The 19,671-nt window shown below is 56.1% G+C and overlaps 2 protein-coding genes across 2 annotated transcripts; both read right to left on the bottom strand.

Moving 5' to 3' along the window:
* Positions 1 to 120: 120 nt before the first annotated feature.
* Positions 121 to 12,429, bottom strand: RGS5 (regulator of G protein signaling 5). The gene is made up of 5 exons (XM_032118647.1): positions 12,285 to 12,429; positions 7,068 to 7,178; positions 4,799 to 4,860; positions 4,505 to 4,671; positions 121 to 3,995 (listed from the first exon to the last, which is right to left on the bottom strand). Exons 1-5 carry the CDS (start codon positions 12,326 to 12,328, stop codon positions 3,834 to 3,836), a joined length of 546 nt encoding a protein of 181 aa, XP_031974538.1. The 5' UTR covers positions 12,329 to 12,429; the 3' UTR covers positions 121 to 3,833.
* Positions 12,430 to 16,616: 4,187 nt separating this feature from the next.
* Positions 16,617 to 19,135, bottom strand: HTATIP2 (HIV-1 Tat interactive protein 2). The gene is made up of 5 exons (XM_032118230.1): positions 18,953 to 19,135; positions 18,770 to 18,877; positions 18,531 to 18,668; positions 17,702 to 17,763; positions 16,617 to 17,114 (listed from the first exon to the last, which is right to left on the bottom strand). The coding sequence occupies exons 1-5, from the start codon at positions 19,118 to 19,120 to the stop codon at positions 16,889 to 16,891; spliced, it is 702 nt and encodes a 233-aa protein (XP_031974121.1). The 5' UTR covers positions 19,121 to 19,135; the 3' UTR covers positions 16,617 to 16,888.
* Positions 19,136 to 19,671: the final 536 nt, after the last annotated feature.

Below are 19,671 nucleotides of genomic sequence, written 5' to 3'. Positions count from 1 at the left end.
GCAGAAGTTCTCAGAGGCTTTTGGTCTTGCCAGGGCTTTTGGGCACAAGTTTTGGGAGTGTTCTGTAGTGGGTATGAAAACGCTGCACCTTCAGTGCGAAGAGGCAAAATGACCAGTCCATTGAAACAGTAGCAGAAATACATGTTTATGTGTAGATTACTGAGTGGTACATGAATATGGGTTAACACAACTCCTCGGTGCACACCAGCACCTCACATCTTCCCCACATGAAGATCTCTGGTGGAAATCCCATGGAGAACTTCAGACTGAAAACCTGCAGCTCACGGGTGTGAGGGGCTGATGCGCCCTCCTGACCTTGCTCCAGCCCTTGGCCACAGCGTGCAGCACCCTCCATGGAGTGACCAAGGCCTGAGGGGAGCCTGGACGAGCTCTGGGACACCCTCAGCCACTGGGCTTTGGCAGTCCCCAAGGCTGGAACTGGGCAGCATTGGCAGAGCCCAGCCTCAAGCCCCCAGGGCAAGAGCTGGGTGGTTCACCCTGTGACTGATGAGGTGCGAGGCTGCGGGTCGCTGAAGGCACCATAAAACACACAGCAAACCATCCCCCGGTGTTCATCTGAGGTGTTCAGCTGCAGGGAGCCCTTTTCCACATGTGCCTATGGCAGGGAGTGGGCGCCAGGGTGGCGTGGAGGCAGTGCCTAGTGCCCCGTGCCCCTGGCTGCAGCGTGGGGTTGCCTTGCCCCACGGCAGAGATTGGGGTCCCTCGGGGAGCACGAGACCTGCCTCCTGCAGCAGCCCAGGTGCCAGGATGGCACACAGCAGCCACAGGCACAGGGTGATTCCAGAGGATGTTTTGAAAGATGCACTTCTGTGTTTGCTAAGGTGGATGGCCAAGGTTTCCCCTAACAGGGTCTGGGACCACGCTAAACCCATGCACCCTCATCTCTCTGATGGACCCCAAGTGCCACATCCAGAAACTCTGGGTTTTGGCTCTCTGCCTCTCAGAGGATCCAGATGCCCACGTTACCAGTATGTATACATGTGTATGTGTATATATGACTCCAGGAATACAGATGTACATGTTGTGTATATATAGTGCTATATATGCCAAATTTCACGAGAGCTAGAGTGATAAAATACATGAAATATTTCCTACCAGAATATGATGGTTGGCATCAGCCCAGGAGTAAATACCTCTGGGCCTGTGGAAAGCTGGGCCATGGGGTTGGTACAGGTGTTACCACCTTTCCAGGCAAGCCTGCCAAATGACCCTTCTACACAAACACAACTTCCCAAGAGCTCCAAAATGCTTCAGTGGCCACATTTTATGGCCACCCAGTAGATCACTGGCAGCCCCCAAAGTAGACTTCCAGCATTTTAGCAGAAATTGAGCCAGGGAGGGATTTCCAACAGAGCTGTTTCATCTCTCCTGAGCCCAGCCTGCACCTTTCTTTTCCACACATACATACCTAGACACCTTCTCCCTGCCCCACGTGTCGCTGCTGCAGCAGTGACGTCTCAGGGTTTGATGGTGCGTAGCAAGACAGCCTCCAGCAACATCCCGACCTTATGGCGGTGGTGGTGGCAGCATTTAACTGTGAAACATGTGAGGGAATCTGGAAATAGCTGCCAAAGGATTAAGCAGAAATGAAAGATCCAGGTCTTTCTGCAGGGAAGCCTGTTCAGTTTTGCATTTCTGAGTCACGCTGTAAATGGGGAGCTTGAACATGCTGAACCTACTTGTATTGACACCAGTTTATGGAGATGTTGGGAGGGTGCAGGGAGCATGTACAGGCAGAGGTGGGGGGAGCACCCTGCAGCAGAGGGGCTGGCCAAGCCCCCCATCCCACACCCAGCCCTGCTTCTACCTCCCCCTTGTTGCCCACCTGAATGGTGGGCACTGCTGGGGGGTCCTGTGCCCTTTTGATGGGACCCTCCTGCTGCTCATGGGCTCCCTTGGGCTCTTTAGGGCCACCAAAGCCACCCTCTGCATACACCCCAGGGGAATGCCTGTGAGCATCACCCCTGCTGCTCCAGCACCGACTTTCCCAGGCCTTTTGCTCCAGAGCTTAAAAAAAGAGTCACGTTTGTGACTGCCTCCATCCTTCCCCTGCCTCCCTGCTCCTGCATGGAAAACACAGCCCATTTCCTGAAGCTCGGGATGTATTTTCTTCATTGCCATAGTGACAACATGTAAATATTTGGGGCTGGTGGGGTTTTGATCAGATTTTGAAAGTCTTGAAGAGGCTGGCAAATCCTTTGTTTATGTTACTGCATTTTGCATGGAGCCCCATGACTTGCAGAGAGGCTGAGCAGCCTGGGGAAGGGGGCTGGTCTGGGATGCCTGTGGGCAGCATGGCCATGGATATTTTGCTGGCACCTGTCAGGTTGCAAGCCATGACCCTGTGGATGATGCACCAGGAAACCAACAGGGGGATGAACCATCCAGGCCCCGTGGAGCAGGGGTTTGTCACATTTCCCTCAAGGCTGGAATGAGACCCCGGCTGCTTTTCATGTACGCCCTTGCCCCATCCTCAGGTGTGATTTATTCTGCTAGCAGAGGGCTGTCTTTGAATTATTAGAAAACAGCTGGTCCTTTTAGAGACAGCCTGTGGAAACACATGTCCTGGGCAGATAGTAGGAGACAGGAGAGAGAGATGCAGGCTACACAAACTCAGCAGAGTCTGCACTCTGTTCTAGAAGCCAGGGAGTTATTTTTCATGTTTCCAATAACGGGTTTGAGTTTGCGTTTGGTTTTTTGGGTTTGTTTTTTTCAAATTGGATGTGAACAGCTGGAATTTCAGCTTTCTTTCCCCCCAGCATGACTTTGATCCCTCCTGTGCTCGACGCCCCTCTGTTGGGTTTGTGTAGAAGTATTGCTTTGGCGTGCCTATTGAAGAGAGAAGCGACTGGAGCAGGAGAGCCCTGCGGCAGCCCCTGGAGCTGCCATCCCAGCACGCTGCGAGGGCTGCGACCAGCACTGGGATGGGGCGTGGGATGTGCACTGGGAGCTCAGGGCATCACACAAAGGTTGGAGCGAGCAGCAGTTCTGGGTTGCTAAACAGTCCCAGTGTTTTGGACCAGCAGGTCTCGTTTTATCCTCTTTTTTTGTGTTTAGAGTGAAGCAAACAGGCTGGCTCCAGGTGGAGCCGCTGGGGAAGCAGTGCCACAGGCTCGCTCTGCTCACCCCTGGTGCCAGCCAGGCGCACCCTGCGGCACCTGGTTCTGCCGTACAGCGGTCCCTGCCATCCTTGTCACAGTGCCATCCTTGCTGTACGGTGTCACTGCTGTCCCTGCCGTGCCCCCGTCCCTGGACAGCTGTCCCTGTGCCTGCTGACTGGCTGCTTTCTGAAGACAAGGTGATGCCAATCAGGCAGAGGACGTGCCTCACCTGCCCCTTGGCCAGGGAGGGGAGCACCTGCAGGGTACCTGGGCAGTGTCAGCAGCGCCTGGGAAGTTGGGAGGAGGGAGCGAGCCTGGGCCAAACAAGCAGTATGGGCAACACTGGGAGAAAAATTGTCATGTTCTAAGGAGTCCTAAGAAGGCAGAGCTGGCACCTCAGAGCCTCCAGCTAGTGCCAAGCTCTGCAGCACCAGGGATGCACCAGCTGGCCAAGTAGCTCCTGGTCACTGCAGAGCTGGGGCTGCTCCCTCACCCTTCTGGGTCCCAGCTCCAGGGAGTTTCTGCAAATTGGTCTTTTGTGGGAGAGGAAAGTGATGGTGAGAGAGGAAACACCAGGATGTTTGACAGTCCAAAGCATGGGGGGAGGTGTTTAGCAACACCCCTGGGTGCTCTTCTAGGGTGGTACTGAGAAAGCAAAGCGGCTGCAGGAGAAGGGGCAGTGGGGACACCTCGCACAGCCCTGCTGCATTGCTACTTGATTAACTCATGATAAAACTCCGACCGCACAAATCTGGGCAGGGAGTCTTTTTCCATCAGGGCAAAGATCCTCTTCTGGGCCATGTCAAAGCTGGTTGGTGACGGCTCCACCAGGTTCTTCATGGTCACAGCCTTGGTGAAGTGGTCGATGTTCACCTGTGATGGGAGTGTAAGAGGGGTGGGAGCCTGCCTTTGGAGGGCTGAGTGATGGCATCTGCCCTTGCCTGCTGTGTCCCACCAACAGTCACACAAAGGGTGAGGGGAGGGACTGAAGCAGGTTCATTTCTCTGGAAGAATTATTGGTGGCAAAGCTGTCAGGATGAGCTCTGTCCTGCTGCAAAGCTAACTTGGGTAGGAGGATTACTGTACCTTGTCATCCCTTATGATTAATGTCACGCCTCTGTGGGGGTGGGGGGGACAGGGAGGTGTTGGGGGTCTCAGTGGCTAGAGACAGCCCAGCAGAGGCTGAGCGTGCAAACAGGGGCTCCACAGCTGTGAAGGATGAGAGTGCAGCACGTGGGGATGGGGCTGCCCCTTGACAAGGCTCCGAGTCCCTCAACCATGGCACGAAGTGCCCTGCAGCCACCACTCTCCTTTGGGATGGAGGCTGGCAGGGCAGCAGCCTCATACCTCCCAGTACCATCTCTTGCCCCATGGCCACTGACCTCCTTGGGTGCCTCAGTCTGGATGAACTCCTCATAGATCTTTTTGGCCTTCTCTGCCATCTTCACAGGGGACTTGGTTTTCTTGTAGTCCTCGCAGGCTGCCCAGAACTCAGCGTTCTCCTCACTGAACTCGGAGCGCAGGAAGCTGCGGAAGCTGGCGAGCCCATCTGGGGGGCAAGGAGGGGTGAGCCCTCACTGAGCGCTGGTGGTGCAAGGGGGGCCAAGCCCTCACTGAGCACCCCAGGGGACATGGAAAGAGGGGAGGTGACCAACCACAGGGCAACGTGAACTTACAGGGGTTCTGCAGGAGTTTCTCCAAGGAATCGCGCCACTGCAGAGCCTCCTCCGGAGATGGCCTGAGGAGAGTAAAGAAAGCTCAGGTAGTCCATGATTACCCCATAGCCCTAGTCTGGGCTCCAGGTTTCTAAATAATCCCTTTAAAACCGGGGAGAAATGGAGTAACATGTTGCAGAGACTTTCAGAGCGGAGGCAATGGTCTGGGGATGGAATGGGGATGCTGCTGCATCACAGCACAGATGCCCTTCTCCTGGGGACAGCCAAGCTCCAGGGAGGGTGAGGATGGGGTGGGGAGGGCGAATCTCCCGTGCTAGAGCAGAGATGCGGCTGGCCTGCACAGCGAGTCCCCTCTGCAGCCACAGGTCCCCTCCTCACCCCAGCGCCCATACACGGGAGGGCAGCACAGGGGCTCTGCAGGCGGCTGGGAAGTATCCCTGTGTTTTCCTGCTGGGGTGGGGAAAGATGCTCCCCGCTGGCGGGGGCCACAGGGGCTTGGTCATTCCGGCCCCGTGCTGCTGGGGCTGGGGTCAGCGCCCTCCACTCACTCCCACAGCCCGCCCGCCCCGTTCCCACGCCCTGTGGCGGGCGGGGTCACCGGCCTCGGCACCCTTCCCACTGGAATCCTCCAGTGTTTTCCATCTGCACGGTTCTCCACTTTTTTTTTTTTTAATATATTTTTTTCAGTGTAATGTTTGCAGTAAGACTAAAGAGTTTGGGGGGGGGGGTGGGTTTGTTTGTGGTTTTTTTGTTGTTTTATTTAAGCCCCGAGGAGTTTGACCATGCTGCCCTGGGCTCACAGGTCCTTCCCTGCATCCCTGCCAGTGTTGGCTGGAGGACAAGGGAAGGCCCCCTGCTCGGCACTGAGCGCTGGGCTGGCTGTGGACCATCTCCACTCCCGGCAGGCCGTGCTGCCCTCTCTTGTTCTGCTGCTGCAGGGGCCACACATGGGGGCTGTAACCCCCTGGGTGAGCAGAGCATCCCTGGGGCTGGGGAAGGAGCATAGGCAGGACAGCCTGTCCAGGTCCTGGCGGCCCAGGAGCTTCAGCAGCGGGTCTGGGGGAAGTGCAGGCACTGCCCAGGTGGCTCCAGCAGGGAGAGCGGCAGGAATGCCAGGCCTGCTCAGGGTGGAGGCCAGCCCTCACTTGTTACCAAACCACCAGCACCCAACAGTAGGGACCACGACAGGGGGTTCTTATCCTTCACTTTCTGGACCTCGAATTGCATTTGCACTTCAAGGATCAAAGCTCTCCCTGCCTCCATGTTCCTGTCAGGTGACTTCTCACCCCAGTGAGGAGGAGCATCACTGCAGCAACCTAACACAATCCAGATTTCCTGGAAACCACCAAATTCACTTTCCCATTATCTGAATGTCCCAGGGATGATATTAACTGCGAGTGAGATGCTGACAGGTGAGTGATGCCAGGGCTGCGCAGCAATGCAGCGTAGGAGAAAACAACTCCTCCAGACAGCAGGGAGTGCAGATGTTCTCCGGCTTTCTGCAGGGATGGCTGATGGAGACAAATGTGTCTCTGTCACAGAGGCATCTGGGGCATGGCAGCAATGGAGTGAGGACCACACAATCCATCGGGCTCTGCCAGCCCTGCTTGGCACAGGCAGCTCTCGCCAGGCAGCGCTGTGGCTGGCAGGCACTGTGCTGGCAAATGTCCCCCTGCATATCACCCCCGCACCCTGGATTAGCAGGCAAAATAATTAATGTTTCATATGCTTTAAATAATGTTGATAAGCCAATATTATACACCAGCCCAGTGCTGGAGAGCAGTGGTCAAGCCAAAGGCCATAAGGTGAGGAGATGCCATCATCACAGAGCTGCCCAGAGCCAGGCATTGTGCCATGAGGTTGTGCACCCAGCTCAGGGACACGCTGCCACCCCAAAGCCAGATGGCTGCGAAGGCTGGCACCTCTGGGCTAAGGCAGGTGACTCAGAGAAGTCCAAGTGCCATATGCCTCTGGGAAAACCTTTATCGAATAACACGAAATCTCATCAAAAGAAAATTGAGTTTCCATGGGAAATCTAGTTTCCATAGAGCTGTATTGCCTGACATGTCTCATGCTGCCCTGACATAACTTCCTGAGCCTGCACCTAGCAGGCAGGTCATGAGGAGCATGCCACGAGCTGCCTGCCATGTAGAGCCTGCTGTGCTAGGCCACAGCAGGGCTTCAGCTCCTCTGCATCCCAAAAGGGCTTGTATCCACCCCACTGGCTGGGCACAGGTACTATTGCAGCCCGGCCCAGTGCAGTACTCACTTCTGGGCCTTGGGTGGCTTCTCCGGCTTCTCAGGGTAAGGGATGATGAAGTCAATGGTCGAGTCAGGCTTCTGGAGCAGTGTGCCCAGCTTCGTCTTGATCTCCTTGGCCCTGCAGCAGGGGAGGAGCAGAGACAGGTCAGGCAGAGGAACGAGGCAGTGGGACACTCACAGTCCCTGCCCTGCACCCACTGTAATTAACTCCAGATGAACAAATGGACCCTGATGCTGTAAAGGCTGTGCCTGTCTGCGGCGTTTCAAAACAGGCGCTGCGCATTAGCAGCAGCTCTTGATCTTGATCTCCTCGCTCTGTCCCCATCTGTGGCCAGTATAATTGTATCAGCAGAGCTGTCAGGCTGCTCTGGGGCTGAATTAGGGACATGTGTGCAGCACTCAGTCTCTATAGAGATGAGCTCGAAGCAGTGCTGGTGAGGAGGAGAAGGAGCCGCTTTTGGAGAAGAGGCTGTGTGGGTGCTGTGCTGGGTGTTGCCTGCCTCACGGTCCCAACCCACACTGTGCCCACCAGCCCCACACTGCTGACAGCACTCAGAGGCTTATAGGTATAGATACATAGCATGCTTATCAGTAATAGATAAGCCTTATATCTGCAATGGTCAGGGTCCCATAAACAGGCACCTCCTGGGTGCTGCCTTCTCTGGGCAGAGGGGGAAGAAAGGTTTCAGGAGCTGAAGACTGTCAAAGGCTGAGTGCCAGTTCCCATTGCACCGAGGCCACACTCCAGACCTGCATTTGGAGGATGCAGAGAAAAGGCAGGTCCTGAGGCTTGACATCAGGCCCAGATGTCTCCCAAAACATTCCTTTTCATGCAATACAATTTATTAATTAGGTCCTGAGCATCCAAAACTGCTGAGGAGGCTCCCCTCTGCTGCAGCTCAAGGGTGGTAGCAAGAGCAAGCTGAGCTTTTGCAGGGAACACTCAGGTGTGCTGCATGAGGCTGAAGAAATAAAGGGCTGAAAACAGACCCCCCCAAACCCCATCTTTGCAGGACAGGACTTTTCCCTGGAACAGCAACACTTGGTGGCTTCCAGGTCATCTTGCTGGCACAGGAGATGAGGGAGAGGGGACAGACTGCCCCTCACAGGCCGACTGGGCTGAGCTTTTGGCATGGCTGGCAAAGCTGGGCTGCAGCTCCCTGTCTTCAGGGCTCCCTGCAATTTTCCTCTCTGCTGTTTATTTTCACAAGCTCTCTGGGGATATCACTCCCTTGCTATGTCTGCTATTTCATTTCAATTCCTTTGATTTTTTTCCCTCCTTGTAAAACTCTCTCTCCGTGTTTTGGTTTCCACCCGCCAGTCCCCATGGCTGACATTTGGAGACCTGGTGCAGGGTGTCTGCTCTGCTCCCTGCCAGCTGCCCCCCACTTCTGCTGCAGAAACCTACCTCTGACCAGCTACCCTTGCATGGATGTGGGCAGCAGGACCAGCCAGAGAGAGCAGCCCAGCCTGGGGCTGCACAGACCGCCCACCATGGGTGTAGGGCATGGGGCAGCGCACACCCAGAAACCCAACTGTTCACAGACAACATCAGCAGCCACTGGGACAGTTTCGATTGCTGGTACTTCTGAGAAAACTTGAACCTTGGAAAGCCCAGGACCTCAGGAAAAGGGTGACAAGGTTGCCATGCTCCCACACTGAGGTGTCTGGGACAGGGATCCTGCCCTTCGTCTCGCTGTAAGTAAATACGTGAAATGCAGATAAGCGCTCAGAGCCAGAGCTGGCTCCTGATGTCCTGGGGCTGGCTCTCCGGCATGCCTCAGCTGCCCCTTGGCACCCCGCTGGCCAGCACTGCTATACTGGGACCCCCTGGCATGGCCCTGACCCGTGGGGCTGGCACAGGTGCAGAGATGGGGAGCAGGTGAAGTGGGCAGGAACTGCAGCCCTGTTAGCACCAAAGCAGTGGGTGGATGCAGTGGGTGCCACAGGAAAGCTGAGGGGACAGGACGGCCTCTCCCTTGGCTCTGCTTTCCCATTCATCTGGGCTTGTGGCCAGAGGTTCCTGTGGAGAAGGGGACACATGGGCCCAGGGAGCATTTCTCAGGAGGGACTGAGCAGAAATGCTGGGTGCCACCTTGTCCCACTCCTTGCCACGGCTCAGAGCTCAGGAGGGACGAGTGGGGATGTTGCCATGGTCAAGCCCCAGCCAGTGCCAGGTGCTGTGCAGCAGGGACAGTCTCTTCCAAGCAACTGGGCCATGTGTCAGATCATAGGGATTCATCTGGCAGGAGCAGGGGGGAAGAGCAAGGGGGCTGTCCACCTCTGAAGCAAGGACAGTGGATACCAGCAGTTCCCGAGCAGGCAGAGGGATAACACAAGCTGTGCTGGGAGCAGGGGCACCGAGAGTCAAACATAGCCCATGATGACCCAGGGAGGTGGGAATACAGGACCAGGGCTCTGCTGCTGTCTGAGCAGCACCTAAGGAGCCCTTGCCCTGGTGTGGATGAGGCCAAGACATGCACAAGGTCTGGATGCAATTGACGGTGACTTCACACAACAAGTGCTCAGACCCGGTTCAAAATCTTGCTCTCTGACTCCCATCCTCAGACAGTGACTTATGGCCAACAGCTGTCAGCCTCCAAGGGCACTGAGGCCCTGAGCAGCCCCAGCTGAGCCCCACACCCTGCACACAGCTGAGCGGGGCTTCATTTAAGCCCAGCCCCTCCCTCAAGCTGTGCTGGACCTGTCTTGCAGCTCCACTGCCTGCTGCTCCCAACGGGACACTTCGGGTGGTCCCATCCTGTGGTGCTATCAATGGACCATCAGTGGGTGCCCACCCTGCTGGAGCCCTGCAGGTGTGGGGAAAGCAGCAAGAGCTTCCCCGCCTGCACCAGAGCAATTCCCTGGCAGTGGGACCTTCATGAAATCTGTGGAGACAGCAGAGATAAGGACGGTTGTTAAAAGGAAGCAAGGAAGGACAGGAGCAGGCTGAAAGCCTGCAGGCTGAGGGAGGGAAGGGCTATTTAAAGACACCATCCTGGCGTCCTCCAGGAGATGGATTACAAGCTTTCAAGCAAGGCTTCAGGGAAGGCTAAACAACAGGGGAAAAAAAGGCAGCTGTAGACAAAAAAGGCATCTTTTAAAAAAATCCCTAGCTATGGTTGAGTGAGAAAAAGCAAGAGGACTGTAAACGGTGGAAGGTTAACTGTGAGAACATGTGGGAGCAAGCCAAGAAAAAGTCTGAGAAATAGCTTCCAAGAAGCATTAATAGAAAATATGGGCTCTGTCAAACATACCAAGAGCAAGAAGGGCTGCTGGGGAGGGCCAGGAGAGACTCCAGCTTTAAAACCAAAACAAAAATAGAAGCTCAAAGGAGTTTAAAGCCATAGCTGAAAGCTAAAGGTGATGCTGTGCCCAAGGGCAGGGAGGTACCAGAGGAAGTGCCCCTTGACAGGGAAAAAGGCTCCAGAGGGGATTTGAGGAGCCATAAAGCTGCAAGTGTGATGCTGTGTGGGCATGTCAGTGGCAGCTGTGTCAGACCCGTGGTGGACACATGGACAAATATGGTCTATTGGAGAGGAGTCAAGGCAGCTCTGGCCGTAGGAAGAGATTCCTTTCAACCTATCATCCCTCTCTGAAGAGGCTGGCAAACACGTGCTGTGGGGAGAGTCAGGGGGTACTAGCCCCTTGGGTGTGCAGGGGACCCTGGATGGGCTCTCCAGACCCCAGGCAGCTGCAGGAGGAAGGTCAGTTCATGGGTGACAGCGTGGGGATGGTGCTGGGGGAACGCAGGCTGGGACCGTGCTGTTCAATGTCACGAGCAGTGGGAGAAGGGGGCCAGCAGCTGAGCAGCAGATGTTGCAGCCCCTGGGTATGGCACTCGGGGACAAGTTGTGAGGAGCTGCAGGAGGGTCTCATGACACTGGCAGGGAAGCAGCTGGAAAGCCTCGTAGAGCAATACAAGGTGAGCCACATGGGACAAATGCAGTCCTAATTCTGTGTCTCAAAGTGTAAGTGAGACACAGAGTGAGGATTTGAGGGCATAGCATATGAAAACATCAGCACAGCAGCAGTGGGAGAAAATCTCTTTCAAGAAAGTTTTTTAGTATTAGAAAGTGTCAGAAGAGTGACAACAAGGGTGACAGAACAGAAATATGTGGACCAACCACAACTGGAAGAGCACTCTTGGCTGCCCGTGGCAAGGTGAGCATGGATTCATGAGGATGGCTGAAAGACAAGTTTCCAGCAAAGAAACTGTCACAGGCCTGTGCTCCTGTTCGTGCCTGTGATGAGAATTTGCCTTTTGGGCAAGCAGCATCAGCCCCCAATGGCACAATTTCGGCTGGAACTTCTCTGGAACTCCCTTCAGGGCAGTGAATTTCCCACTGTCACTCTCATCCAAAAACCAGTACTAAGGCATTTGCAGGCATGAGGGAATCCTCATTGAGGGATTCCCTTGAGTCTTCTAAGCTTCCTCCTTAGGTGAAGCATCCAGTGCCCTACTGCTGCAGTGAGACCCCAGATGCCCTGCACCTCTGCTTCTCACTGGACCCCCTCCAAAGCCTGTGGGAGCAGAGGAGAGGGCAAGTTCCAATCAGCATGGAAATGGCCAGGGGCTGGAACCTGCCTGGGCTCCCAGGGGTTGAGAAGAGCCTCTGCCACCATCAGGTGCAGGTTTTGGGATGAGCACCAGGGTGGATAGGGCTGAAGATGAGGATGGGTCCCACAAGGGGGGCAGAGCTGGTGCTCTGCACAGAGGTGAGCCTCATGAGAGGGGCCAGGTCTGGCTATTCCATATGTGAGCAACATGCAGGCAATTAAAAGAGGATTTTGAGGCACTTTGGAGACAGGGCTGTTTTCACCTCAGAAAGGTGAAACCTCTGTCCTGCTTTTTTCTTCCTCTCCTCCCCCATGCTTTGCAGAAATTAAAAACTGAGGAAAAAGCACTCCTGCTCAGAACAGTGGAGGGGTGGGTTTGGAGCAGCCCAAACTCACCCAGCAGACAGATTGCCAGGGCAGAGTGGGGAGTTTGGGGCTGAATCAGCACTCATCCCACCAAGCATCCCAGCCACTCGAAGCACCCACCGAGCCACCCCCAGCAAGCCTCCCTTCCCTCCCCATTCAGAGCTGGATAATCCCAGTCCCCATAAGAGATGCCCATCACGGGATGTGCTGCAGGAAGAGCCCCTGTGCCCCCAGGCGCCCCGGCAGAGCCCTGCGGGGATGCAGCCGCTGGCAGCCCGCACATCCCGGCCACTCTCACCTCTCCAGGCACGTGTGGGGCAGCGCTGCTAATCCTTTGCACATCTTGGCAGGCTGTAGTTTCCTCGGCCGTGAGAAGAGTGTGAGTGATGGCTAAAGCAGGCAGCAGAGGCTCCGTCTGCAGCCCAGCTCCCTCCCTCGTTCCTATATAGCGCCGGGAGCTGGACCCCCGCCAGCCCCGTATCCAATGCCGGCCGGCCTGCTGCAGCTGGCCCCTGCCCCGGCGGCTTCTGGATTTTGTTTTCTTCTCTCTAAGCTTACACAGGGGGAAAAAAAAGTGGATTTTCTGGGGTGAGGTCAGCTAATCAAATTGCAAGGGCAAAGCTGATGTCTGGGGGGGCTTCAGGAAGCCTACAGCATTTCTTTTAATGGTGTACCAGGCTCCAGCTCAGTATTTAGAAGAGCCAGGTAGAAATGCTTCATTCGAGCGAGATTTTTCCAGTGAAAAATAGTACTTTTAGAAAAATAAAAGTGCTTATGAGAAGTCTTGCTACTGATTCCAAGGCTGTGGCTGATGTCAAAACATCCACTGCCTCAACAGTGGTTATCGGCTGGTGGGTAACTGTGACTTTTGTTTCAGACCTTGGCTCCTGGGTGACTATGAAAAAGTGTGTGCCTTTTTTAACACTGGGAGCTGGGAATAGGGACTTTGCTCCCAACCTGGCTGTCCGCACCCAGGTGCACTAGCAACCATCATTTCCCTGACCAACTCCCCCTGCCCCCAACACAGGGTTACATTTAAGCTCAGCCCTTGGCCCCTTTTCCCTTCTTGGGCTGTGTCAGAGCTGTGCCTGCCTGGCTCTGGCTCTGGCTCCTGGCTGGATTTTGGACCTGTTGTGGAATTATGCAGCAAGAGAGTATCTGCATTCAGGCACCTCAGGGCAGTCAGTGAAAGCTGGAAGTCTGCTGGAAACTGTGCCTCTCTGGAGAGCTTGGGCTGGCTTTGTACTGCTTTGTAGTGGAAACTGAATGAAAAAAAGTACAGCCTGCAATTTCAGAGGATGAGACATTCAGATGATAATGACTTGGACTGATTAGAGGCCCCAAGATGCACCCAGGCACAGGTACTAGGCCTGGGGTCTGGTGGGCTGCCCTTCCCACTGCTGGCATTGAGGTGCCCACCAGCCTCCCTTGTGTCTCACAGAGTAGAGAAGGGAACAGCAGCAGCCAGGGAGGATGGAGGTCCTTTGCTCTTCCAGGCTGCTCTCACTCTGCCTTGTTCCCAGAGGATTCATAACGAGCTTCTCTTACAAGCTTGGAGGTGCCTCAATCCCAATCCCACCACAGAGCTCAGTGGCCCCATCTGCCAGCAGCTGGGGTGCAGCCCCTGGCCTCTGAAGGAACACAGCCTTGCAAACTCTGCACCTTTGCTGGGCTGTGCCAGTGCCCTTGGGGCCAGAGCGTTCATCAGGGCCATGAATTTGATAGCAGGGATGTCACCAGGATGTCACCAAGATGTCACTGAGTGCCAGGTCAGTGCCAGCCAGCTCAGAGGATGCTTTGAAAAGCTCCTTTGAAGCGTGGTGCTGTTTGCAGGAGGCTTTGCCAGCTTTTCAGGCACCCCCTTCTCAGAGGGAACCCAGTGGCAGCATGGGCTGGGCGAGAGGGCCTGGCCGTTCTCACGGCTCGGGGCTGGGAAGGACAGCAGAGCTATGGGACCTCCTGGGAAACCCCCACTGCTGAGCCATTGGGAATGCAGCTATCCTTTTATCATAAATCTTCGGTAATAAAGTCAGCGTCAGAACCCCAGGGGGACTTGGGTCTGTGGGACCAGGTGGTTTGTGTGAATGCTGTCCAGCAGACTCTGAGCACCCTTCCATGCTCTCCTCCCAGCTGCAGCCAGGGCTGCGTGCCCTTGGAAGGCAGAGAGCCCTGCCAGGCATGCCAAGGACACGACTCCATCTCTGCAGACCTCCTGCTGCTCAGAGGGACCTGGAGCTTTGCCCAGTGAGACCCTCTGGAGGGATGGGGTCTGTTTCCTACAGGCTTTTATCTCCTTTACCTCCTTCAGCCCTAGGTGGGCAAATCCCCTCTGCTGTAGTTCAGGGACTGATGCTCTAAAATCTCTTCTAAAGCTCTGGGGTGGGGGTTTAAGGAGTGCAAAGAGCAAATTAGGGAACTGAGCTCCAAAATGTGTGAGGAAACTCCGTGCGGGAGGGTGATAAGGAAGTTGTACTGTGTGCTGGGATTGAAACTGTGCATTTTAACACAGATTCGTCTGAAACACTGAAAAAGAAACTGTCACCACTGAGCAGAAACAAGGGTTACACAGAAGTAGTTTTCATTTTCCACAGACCTTTGTCCAGCAAGAAATGTTTGTTTTGTGTGTTTCAAGGCTTTAGGCTTTGGAGTGCTAAGAAAATATTTCCAATAAGAAACTACACAGACCTTCCTTTTCTTCCCACGACAGCTTAATTTCTGTAAGAGCCCTTCTGGGAGAGCTTTTTGGAGATCTGAGTGCACTCTGAGGAGCAGATTGTCTTGTGTACACAATGGCTGGTTTCCTCCAAGAGTGCTCCAGGCTTGTGCTTTGCAACTGCCCCCTCAAAAGCCGCGTGGAATCTCCCATTACACCCGATTTATCCTGGGCCCTGTTATTTCCAGACTTTATTACCCTTTCTAGCAACGTGCCTCTTACAGAAGGCAGCCTAACCGCTTTGCAGTTTCCTGGTTCCCACTGGAACTTTTTAAGAACTAGCATCGTATTTAACAGTGCTGACCTTTTGGTAAAGGGATCGCTGCAATTCTCACCCAGGAGAGTATTTGGCAGTTCATCTGAGTGCTCCTTCTGGCAGACTTTTAACCACGTGTTCTAAAAATGGGGTTAAAAATATCTTTTTTTGCCCTGCATGCTTTGGGACAGTCATTCAAATATGTGTCCCTGAAGGAATGATGGTAGTGTGAGCTCCCTAGCAGCAAAGGGCAATGCAAGTAACTCACCGAGACTTTCTGCAATGGCTCTTTCCTTCCTATAGAGCCTGGTCACATCCTGTCCTTGAGCCTCCCTGGACAACTTTCTGCTTCTCACAAAGCCATAATTCATGTTTATGCCTTTAGGATGCTTTCCTCATGTCTTCTGTGGCTTGTCTCTCACCTGTAACTTTCCAGAGCTTGAATTCTTTTTTTTTTTATTCTCATCTCAATTTTCACTTCTTTTAAGGTCTTACCATTTCAGCACTCATTTCCACTCCCTTGTATAACCACACGCCCTTTTTAAAAAAATCTCTGAGCGTTGAGCACACCCAGTGCTGCAGGTGTGACCAGCCTTTGTGCTCCTCACACTTATGTGATGCTGACTAGCCTACCTCTCAGTTCCCTTTTGGCATTAAATACTACTCTAAAGGTATTGTTTTGCTCTCACTGGGACAGTCTTACCAGCAGCTGTGGCTCTGTGGCCCCTCTGAACTGAGCCCCACACGTGGCTGAGGAGTTGTCTAGGTGCAGGCTTCACACCATCTTGCTGCCTCCACCAACCTTCTGAGGTCCAACCAGATGACTGAAATGCTTGTGTAGAAGATGAGATCCAGGCTCCCTCCATTTGCCACATCCAAGTCACTGACACAGGAGCCATGGGTGAGGTCAGAGAAAATCCTGGAAAGCAGTGTTACCCAGAGCACTGGGACTCTGGCCAGTAGGGAATTTGGGAGTCACGTATGTTCTGTATCCCATCTGTGAAGCCACCAAGTTCCTCGACCCCAAGCACAAGGCCTGAGAACAGCCGGGGCCGCGCCTGGGACACTGCACTGCTCCTCATGCCTGCTCCATGCCCACAGAAGGAACCTGCTCCCCTTCTGGCACCTGGGCAGGAGCAAGCCCCCTCCAAGGTGTGCACAGGGCTGGCCTCATCTTTTTCACATGCAGAGCACTCCCGGGAACACGGGGCTGGGCTCAGGCTCATTTGTGCCCGGAAGGAAAGCCCAGAGGGACAGGCGTTTGCAAGTCAATGCAAGTATTTTCATGGTGTTTATGTGACTACAGGTACCAAGTGGCAGCCCACGTGTGAACAGCAGCGTCCCCAGAGCAGTCCCTCAGCACCCTGGGCAGATGAGGACAGGAGTGTTTGCAGAGACCTGCTGCAGGCAGAGGCACCACTCCCAGCGCCTCAGCAGCTGCGGCTAGGCATCCAGCAGCTCTGCTATCCAAGCAGCACTGGTGCCACCGTGTGCTCTGTGAGGTACAGCCTCCACACAGGCAGCTGTGCCTTGTCTCTGCTTTCCTGTGTCTGTCACCTGCCTGCAAGCATTCCCTGAAGTGACACAATCTGAGCAGACGAGGCTGGGTTGTTGATGCGCAGGTGACAGACATTATTTCAACACAAAGCCGGCACAACCAGATCAGTCATAGGGTTTTATTCAAGGCCTGGATTACACCATCTTTACCCATATTAGTGTTACAGACCCACGCAGCAGAGCACATTGTATGTCAGCAGCCAGCACCTGCATTTTTGATCCCTTGACAGAATCAGCCACAGTGCAAAAAAGTGCATATACCTCTGGCTCCACGCTAGCCATGCAAGCACCCCACGCCTCTCCAAGCACGCATCCATCCTCAGCCCAAAGAGCACCTGAATGGTGACTCAAGCTCCTGCCTGCCATCCCTTTTGCTCTATGTGCCCTGCTGTGGCACTGCCTTTCCCAGCTCGTGGATGGCCCCGTTCTCCAGCACCTTCACCTTCCCCTCGCCTGGCTGCAGCACACAGGCCACCATAGCCCTGGCCACCGTTTCCACAGGCACCGAGTAAGCGGTCGGGAAGACGCGAGCCACAACACCCAAGAACTGCTGGGCTATCCACTCCGTGGGCCGGGACTCCTGGCGCTTGCACAGCAGCACCCTGCAGGCCAAGGAGGTAAGGTGGGTCAGCTTGAAACAATCCCTGGGGGAAAGCTAGAGACTCGCACAGAATTCTCCAGCAGCACCAAGGCCCAGACCAGCTCCCAAAATCCACATGGGCTTGGGGGCTTTGGCAGGGTCATGAAACGTGACAGAGCTGAGCCCTTGGACACTAAACTCCTTTCCCCACTGTGCTGCCAAAAGCAGAATGCCAGCTCTCCTAGGCAGCGAGAGCACAGTACAGCTGAAAGGTCACAGGTGAGTGTTCCCTCTGCAGAAGGTCAAGGTCCATCTGGAGTTAAGCTCTGACCTATGTGCCCCAACCTGTGCTTTCAGCCCAAGCCTCCTGTCCGTGCATGGCACATGGCACCAGCATTGGGATGGGCCATGGGACACCTCAGAGCTTGTTCCCTGCAGCACTGGGAAGCAATCTGCTCATCCATGAGCTGCATTTGCAGCTGGTGGCATTCTCCACTCCCCTCCCCAGCCCTGCCCTCATGGATCCTTTCTCTTCCTCCATCTCCCAGCCTGCTGCCCTGCCAACCCTCCACCCAAGCCCTGTGCCCTCCCTCCTCCACCACTACTCACGCTGGCCGGAGAATGGTACAGCGATCAAAACCAACAGCCTGGACCAGGTTCTCCACTTCTCCCTGTCAGAGCAGCCAGGCAGGATGAAAGGAGACAAGGATGACTGCAAGCACCATCCTTGCCACCCCATGAAAGGGCAGGAGAGAGCTTCTGAGCCGTGGGCAGGATGGCACTAACGCCAATGCGAAGCTGGAACAGGCCAGGGAGGGATCAGCTCTCCAGGCCAGGCAGCCGGGGTGAGTGCCCACGGCGGACACAGACCGTAGGTCAGCAGCGCACCCTTGCAACCATCACGCTAAACTGCAACAGGCTGCTCCGGAGAGCATCTGGAGTCAGCATCCAGCCTGGGGATGGATCCACCCGGCACAAGATGCTGGCAAGGCGGCTGTGAGTCCAGCAGGTGGTGGGAGCTGCAGCACACAACGTACGGGGAAAAAAGCTTTTGCGACAGATATGGTCCTACCTGGGGAGCCTGTGGGCTTTCCATCACAGGATAGTTCGTGTCTCACCTGAAAACAGCCCTGAGCGTCCCCACATAGCTATGAAGCCATCGCAGCTTGAGGCTGGGGAGCTGGGGTTGGGGTAGAGACCTCAGCAGGTCTTTCTGGGGTTTGAGGAGGGAGACAGCTGCTGCATGCAGGTGTCGTGCTGCTTCAGAAGAAGCCAGTTGCATAGCTGTCCAGCCAGCCCCTTCCCTTGTCCCGCAGCACCAGGAGGACCCCCAGAGCCATTTGCATCTCAAGACCTCAGCTCCTGCTTCCTTCCCGAGCATCCCAGCATCCTGTGATTCCTGCAGAACACCAGGATCCCACCCCAGCTGCCCCCTCACCTTCACGCGGAGGTAGAGGAAGCGGCTCTGCGCGTTTGCCCCCCGGGAGGACTGCAGGACAAAGTGTTTGCAGCCCCCTGCCCGCGCCAGCTCTGCTGCCTGCGCCACGTAATCCCGGTCCACACGGACAAAGCCGTCCTGCGAGGGGAGAGGAGGGTCAGTGAGGCAGGGAGCGGGCGGGCAGGGGAGGGGACAAGCGGGACCCCTACTCTCCCGGGGACAGGGGAGTCCCCACTCACTGCGCCAGCCTTGGCCCTGGTGGTGCCCAGGCAGCAGAAGCCCACGTCGTGTCCCTGGAAGGCGGCGGCGTGCTCGCCCAGCCGCTCGAAGTCCACCACCGCCTGCTCCTGCGGGGAGGCCGAGGGTCAGCGCCGCCGCCCCGGTCCCCGCCACCACGGCCAGCCCTGTCCCAGCCCGCGCACCACGGCCGCCTCCGCCTCCTCGCCCAGGCTCAGCCGGCGCCGCCCGATCAGCGTCACCCGGGCGAAGACCCGCCGGGCCAGCAGCTCCCGCAGCAGCACCCGGCCCGTCTCCCCCGAGGCGCCCAGCACGAAGCAGCTCCCGCCGCTGCCGCCGCCCGCCGCCGCCATGCCGAGAGCAGCGGGCGGGGCCCGGCCGGGCCGGGGCGGGGCTCCGCCGCTGTGGCGTTCCGTGCCGGGGGAGCCGCAGCCGAACGCAAGACGGGGCTGTTCCCGGGGCAGGACGGGGCGGCCCGGGGCGGGTCTGTGCCCCCCGAGCCGGGGGCAGCCGCAGGGAGCCCCCCTCAGCCCGGCCGCTGCGCCCAGCGCGCAGGGAACGTGTCTCTCGGCCTGTCCCCGCCCGTGTCCCTGCAGTGGTAGAGCCGAACGCCCTCCGGGGATCCCTGTGCCCGCCTCGCTCGGGCGGAGGGGATGTGCCCCGGAGGGATGCTCGGAGGAGTCTGTGACCTGTCCGGCGGCTCCTCTCCAAACCCTACTGGGTTCAGTGTGTGCTGCCGACGGGGGTGGCCCGGCAGCTGTGTCCCGTGGGCAGGAGGTGGGTCACCCCTGCGCCGGGCAGCCTTCCAGTGACTCCAGCGCGAAGCAGTCACTGGTGCATGAGCAGCAAGGGCATGAAGCCCACTTCCTAGGCAACTCTCGCTGAGCAGGTCCTGGGGTGTGCT

This window comes from Corvus moneduloides, chromosome 9 (assembly GCF_009650955.1).
Source record: "Corvus moneduloides isolate bCorMon1 chromosome 9, bCorMon1.pri, whole genome shotgun sequence".
Lineage (NCBI taxonomy): Eukaryota > Metazoa > Chordata > Aves > Passeriformes > Corvidae > Corvus > Corvus moneduloides.
Note: the sequence above shows the minus strand (reverse complement) of the source record. Positions and strands in the feature narration are given on the sequence as shown.